General features: G+C 46.7%; 1 protein-coding gene across 22 annotated transcripts in view; it reads right to left on the bottom strand.

The window, feature by feature from the left end:
- The window catches only part of nfasca (neurofascin homolog (chicken) a), a 42,172-nt gene that overhangs the window by 12,301 nt on the left and 23,871 nt on the right, over window positions 1-6,000 (bottom strand). For 12 of the 22 annotated variants that reach the window (XR_009716157.1, XR_009716156.1, XM_061290783.1 and 9 more), the window contains 12 exons: window positions 5,615-5,739; window positions 4,446-4,490; window positions 4,052-4,153; window positions 3,757-3,954; window positions 3,601-3,671; window positions 3,313-3,535; window positions 3,101-3,216; window positions 2,716-2,926; window positions 2,459-2,581; window positions 1,474-1,647; window positions 1,347-1,373; window positions 558-584 (listed from right to left, as the gene is read on the bottom strand). Coding sequence is in view for 19 of the 22 variants with exons in the window: in XM_061290783.1 (XP_061146767.1) it covers window positions 558-584; window positions 1,347-1,373; window positions 1,474-1,647; window positions 2,459-2,581; window positions 2,716-2,926; window positions 3,101-3,216; window positions 3,313-3,535; window positions 3,601-3,671; window positions 3,757-3,954; window positions 4,052-4,153; window positions 4,446-4,490; window positions 5,615-5,739 (1,442 nt within the window). In the remaining 3 variants the exon portion in view is untranslated. The remainder of the gene's footprint in view (window positions 1-557; window positions 585-1,346; window positions 1,374-1,473; window positions 1,648-2,458; window positions 2,582-2,715; window positions 2,927-3,100; window positions 3,217-3,312; window positions 3,536-3,600; window positions 3,672-3,756; window positions 3,955-4,051; window positions 4,154-4,445; window positions 4,491-5,614; window positions 5,740-6,000) is intronic. The other 10 variants (XR_009716158.1, XM_061290790.1, XM_061290798.1 and 7 more) reach the window with 4 other exon arrangements.

Here is a 6,000-nt window from a genome sequence, read left to right as displayed (position 1 = left end):
CATTCTTTCCATTCCGAGCACACTCACTCGCATTAGCGACATGCCTGTTATGAGCTGCGTTTAGTAACCAACCGTGTCAAAAGAGATCCGGCCGTAGCAGTACTGCAAGCTTGTGCGCTAAGAGTGTACCATCAGGGATCACTTGCAAACTAGTCACAAACAAATCCACTATACGGAATACCAATAGCAGCAATGGAGCCTCAAAGTTGTGTACAAATATGAATGGTCTTTTCAATCCCTGATGGCAAAGAACACCAGCAAAGAGAAAGGAAGGGCAAATCAGAAGGCAGAGCCTGAGAGACATTCGAGATAAGAAAAGAAAAATAAAGAAAACCATCAACAGCAGCACAGTCCAAGTCCCATGTTAATTCTGGCAGTGTCATAACTAGTGACTTATTTGATCAATAATGTCAAATAGAAGTCATCAAGAAAAGCTAGTGGACTGCACTGCTGCTATGTGCTGAGGTGAACAGCTCGAAAGTGAGACAGGGAGGGAGGGGGGTAGGATGGTGCTGGCTGGGTGGGAACAGGCAGACGTGTTCTTCATTCGCTATTACCTAGACCTGTAGCATCAGTAAAGTTTTCTGTCAACAGAAAGAAGGGACAATGAAGAGGGGACGGACGTTTGAAAGAGAAAAATGAAGAAATATTTGCTCCCGCTATAAAATCAGTCCCATTTGTTGGAATTACAAGCCGTGCGCTTCTTAAAAGAACACATTTTCCTTCATACTATTAGGCAGTATGTAGGCATGTACAATAAAAATGCAAATATCAATGACATCTGATTCCTTGAAAGAAAAAAACCAAGCACAAAAAAACGCTTTAGGACGACTCGTATCATGCCGTTAACGTCGATTAGACACAAGTGCACTTTGTAATAATCAATCTGCGCATATTCTCTTTTTTGTTACAGATCCGAGATGGCCGAGCTGACGGAACATTCCGTCACGGGGACTGAATGTCCGTCCGCCTTCCACACTCTGCCCCTCTCCGTAGGGCCTTAAAAGCTCGAATTGAAATTTTCCCCCCTAACCCTCATCTATCTCCCTTGCCTTTTTCACCTTCGCTTTTTCCCGCCCATCGAAGAAAGTCGCTGAGCAGGGAGCCAGCTGCCGGGCATTGCTATTCTTCCCCCGTTTCTTGGACAGGTTGTCAAGCCGGCTTTTTTTTTGTTTTTGTTTTTCTTCCTCTCTCTCTTACATACTGGGCCAATAAAGACGATTCCGATTGTGATATGCGTCAGATGAGACTTTGGGGGCGTCATTGTACAGCAGAGCGCTCCCTCCATCATAGCCAAAATGGTTAGTTCTATGCCGTTATGAAGTCCCTTTTTGTCACATACGTACCATGGAGAAAGGGGAACAAGAGAAGGTCTGGGCCAAAGAAAAGAAAGAGACTATTTCTTCCTGCTTTCCACCAGTGCTTTTGACTGAATCATGTCATTTCTTCAAGAGCAGCTGTTAGCAGACTAACCTTCGTTGCCAAAGAAGGGGGATTCTTCAGCAAAGACCTCGCCCGCTCCCACCTGGGTGAGCGCCGACAGGTAGAAATTGTAGCGGCTGGAGCGATCGGGAAGACGGAGCGTGAACTCCGTCACGTTTGGAAGGAAAGTCTCAACGCGAGGTCGACCCTCTCTCGATCCGTTGGCTAAGAACAACAAATTGTAGAAATCCATTGGAAAAAATAACAAGCGAGTGAAAATCCATGTGCTCTGTGCTCCAGTAAAATTAGAAATCCAAACAACTCGGGAAGGTGGCCTGGCTGGCGGAAAAACACATGGCATGGTATTTTGGAGGCAACATTTTTGGAGACTGCAAAATGAGCACACCTGCCGGCAGGTGTCTATGGCGCGCTCATCAGGGCTTCTGGAAAGCCATTTGTCAATTGGCCAATGTTTTGCTCTTAGCAATGTTTGGTTGGCCGTGGAGCCCAATGTAGTATCTAGCTCATGACTGGGCAAATAGCCACAAGGTGCTTTGTGGCGCCACAAGGTGCTTTGTGGCGCCACAAGGTGCTTTGTGGCGCCACAAGGTGCTTTGTGGCGCCACAAGGTGCTTTGTGGCGCCACAAGGTGCTTTGTGGCGCCACAAGGTGCTTTGTGGCGCCACAAGGTGCTTTGTGGCGCCACAAGGTGCTTTGTGGCGCCACAAGGTGCTTTGTGGCGCCACAAGGTGCTTTGTGGCGCCACAAGGTGCTTTGTGGCGCCACAAGGTGCTTTGTGGCGCCACAAGGTGCTTTGTGGCGCCACAAGGTGCTTTGTGGCGCCACAAGGTGCTTTGTGGGTCACCTTGTTGTCCATTCTGCCCGTTTAATTCATATTCCACTATCAAACCATTTTCATTGATTACTATTATTGTGACTTTTCTTCCACCGACATTTTGTATGCATCATGAAAATGACACATGATTTTAAAGGTGCGATGAATGCAAAGTGTAACAAGAAAGAAAAAGTGTTCAACCTGTTTGGTATTTGAGCTGGTATCCAATGAGGAGACCATTTGGCTCCAGAGGTTTGTCCCACTCCAGATGAATGGAATCCAAGCCTCTTCGCTTGATCCTGAAAAAACTGGGAGCGTCGGGCACTGCGCATAAACAAAAATGAGAATGTTCCAAGACAGCAGTTATCATCACAAAGACGCCGCAGTTACGGAACTGGAAAAAGACAGACAGACAGACATTCCCTTTGGATGATATCGTGTCCATTTCAATTGGTTACCTCCTTCCTTTGTGCTGAATTCAACCGTGTTGCTGGGTGGACCTTGGTAACCATTGTTGGCCACAACCATAAACATCTTGTAGCGCGAAAAGGGCACCAGGTCGCTGAGGATGCCCGAAGGCTCGGCCACGGTGGTGTAGAAACCTTTGGTCTTGTTCTCCTTGCTGAACACCAAAGCGGGTACGTGACTGGCCTCACGCCAATAGTGCAGCTAGAAGATGGAACACAGAAAGTTGCCACAGAAAAAAAGAAAAAGAAAAAGAAAGAAAGAAAGAAAGAAAGAAAAAAAGAAAGAAAGAAAAAAAGAAAGAAAAAAAGAAAGAAAAAAAAAAAGAAAGAAAGAAAGAAAGAAAGGATCCACGCAAGTGTCTGCGCTCAGTCTCACTCTATACTCCTTGAATTCTCCTCGGACCGACTCCTGCTGGACGGGCTTCCAGTGGACATTTGCTTTGGTGCTGTCTACCTTAGAAATGCGCAGCTCGGTCGGAGCGCCGGTGGGTCCTGAAAACGGGAAAATCTATTAGAAAAGTCAATTAGAAGAAGAAAAAAAAAAAAAGCAGCAGGTCTCCGGAAAGCCAACCACGGCAACTATCTTACTGTCTTCTCCCGAGTATCCAATGACCACATTGGACTCTGGTCCTGCTCCAAGATCATTCCTGGCCTGGATTTTCATTTCATAGGCTACATAGGTTTGTGTGTTGCGGACAACGTGTTTGGTCCCCGTTGTGGTCACATTGCTCCAGTCGGCATCGGAATCTTTGCGTCTCCACCACACGGCATAGTGCAAATTCGGGCCGTTCTTCTCCAGATCAAGCAGGGGCTGACCAAAATGACAGGAATGTAAGGCTACCTATCTATTCCTCCATCACAATGCCATCCACTTACCTCCCAAGTGATCTCCATGTTGTCTTTCTGTGAGCCCCAGCCTCGGAGGCCTCTGGGTATGACATCAGGAGCTTGGTGTAAAATCAAAGGATCGTGGCGTCAAACCACGACACATACGTAATAGGTGAAGGAAGTCATCAGGATGCTGCTACTCACCAGCGCTACTGGTTTGGTATTGGGGTGAGGGTCTGCTGGCCGCACTCGGGCCCACCTGGTTGATGGCAATAACTCGGAACTGGTAGTTGACAAAGGGAGCCAGCTGCAGAATGACCGAGTTGAGGTCCCCGGGGTAGGTGGCCAGGTCCTGCCATCTTCCTGGCTCCCAGCGGTCTTCCACAAACTGGACCAAAAACTCTACCGTGCGTGGGCAAATATTTCCTGCCTTTTAAAACGTTCTATTTTGGGGTTTTTGGTTTTTTGAAATGTCTATGTGCGTTTGTAGCATAGTGACCTGTGACGGGACTTCTGTGGTCATTTCCAGGGATCCAGGTGAGGCGAACACTCCGGGCTGCCGGATCTGACAGCTCCAGATCCATAGGAGGGTCGGGGAGGTCTGCAAGGAAACAAGATCTTAAAGCACATTACACAGGTATGCTATATTGACGCTATATATACGCTGATTTGAACAAAGTTGGTGCGCATTGTAACAAGAAGCAAAATAGTTGTCAAACTATTTCCCCAATCAACAACTAGTGTATCGTGTGAGGGAACTGAGTTGAACATGGGCATGCTTAGTAAAAGAAAAAAGGATGGAACACCAGAAGTTCATTTGAAGTATTTGTAATCATTAAAGAGTCAGAGGCGCAATGAGCGAAAAGAAACACAAGACCTAAATTGTAGGTTACCTGGAGGCAAGGCACTAGAAAGTGAGGGGTTGAGGGAGGCTTCTTCTGTAAGGTCAAGGACCAGGAGATGGGTGGAGTGGTTAGAGTTTGCAAAGGAGTCCCACCGCTCATCAAGAACGCAAGTGCACAGTAAATGTTAATAGCGTTAGATAGGGGTGTAACGATTCATCGAGACATCGATATAATGCTCTACGATTTGTTGGCATCGATGCTAAACGTAAACATCCATCTTTTTGACCTCGGACATTAGACGCGACTTTATTTTGAAATCCAGTTCATTGTTGCTTGCTTCCTCTTTCCGGGAGCAGTGCGCGGCGTGGCGTGGCGTGTTGTGTTGTGAGCAGAGCAGAGCAGGCACGTGAAAGGGGAGCCGACAACTACGCGGCTCCTGGGCTGCTGCTATGGCTAGTGTCCAAGAAGACGAGGAAGGAAATTCGCTCCCCTTTGGGCTTCAAGTCATTCGTTTGGAAGCACTTTGTCAGTTTGCAGTACCTTGTTGCTTTTGCGTACGAATTGTTATAAATCAGGATATTGTTCTATATCCATCGTAGAGCACTATATCGTGATGTATCGTGAATGAATCACAGCAGGCTTTACGATATCGGCAAATATCGTATCGTGTTCTTTGTATCGATATTATATCGTATCGTGACAAAACCCGCCATTTACACTACACCCCTAGCGTTAGACACATTTGACACTTTTGAATTGATTTGAAATGATTGCCAGCAATGAGATTTCAGTATTGGACCCAAACAGGCGCCCATTTAAGCAACACACGAGTGCGTGTGCGTGTGCGTGTGTGTGCGTGTGTTTTAATAGTAGATCTCCTGCAAATATATCCCGCATGGGACTAGAGGGCAACCGTCAATGCAAATGTGTCAAATGTTTAAAAGCAAGATTTCAATTGGACTAGAATACAACAACATTTCTCGATTAATCCGCTACGTTAGGTGCAGTTAAGAAAAGCAACATGCAATGTAATTAGTGTGTAACATTAGTAGCATCATGCATGATATTCATGCGACATGCAAGTCCCTGCGCGCGTACGTGCGTGCGTGCGTGCGTGCCGCTCTGTCTTCTAGCTATTCTGCACGTGGAGCTTTTACTGGAGTGTCGCGTCTGAATGGGAAGCTAAATGCCGTCCGCTGTCCAGCAGGCGCGTGTACCTAACACAGTGAGACGAGCCGAGGCCGAGTCCCGGTCAATCTCGGTTTCAACAGTACACGCGTAAGTTCCTTCGTCCCCCTCGTTGACGTTCGGGACGGTCAGCGATTCCTCGTCTTTCCTCAGCCTGGTAGACCAGCGATAACACACAACAGAGCATACCGGATGCTACAATAGTAACATGAAATATTTTCAGGAAATGCTCCAAAAAAAATCAAAAGTACAATGGAAAGCTCGATGGAAAATGAAGACCTAAATACAATATTTTCCCAACCTGTGGCCAATTGCTGCTTGATAGTACAAGAGATGCATCCAATACCATACGACTGACTACGCTTTGAATAATGAGTAACGTGTCATCCATGACCTGTTCTCTCTCTCTCGCTCG

Source organism: Syngnathus typhle, linkage group LG11 (genome assembly GCF_033458585.1).
Source record: "Syngnathus typhle isolate RoL2023-S1 ecotype Sweden linkage group LG11, RoL_Styp_1.0, whole genome shotgun sequence".
Classification (NCBI taxonomy): Eukaryota; Metazoa; Chordata; class Actinopteri; order Syngnathiformes; family Syngnathidae; genus Syngnathus; species Syngnathus typhle.
The sequence above is the reverse complement of the archived record's forward strand: the minus strand, read 5'-3'. Positions and strand labels throughout refer to the sequence as shown.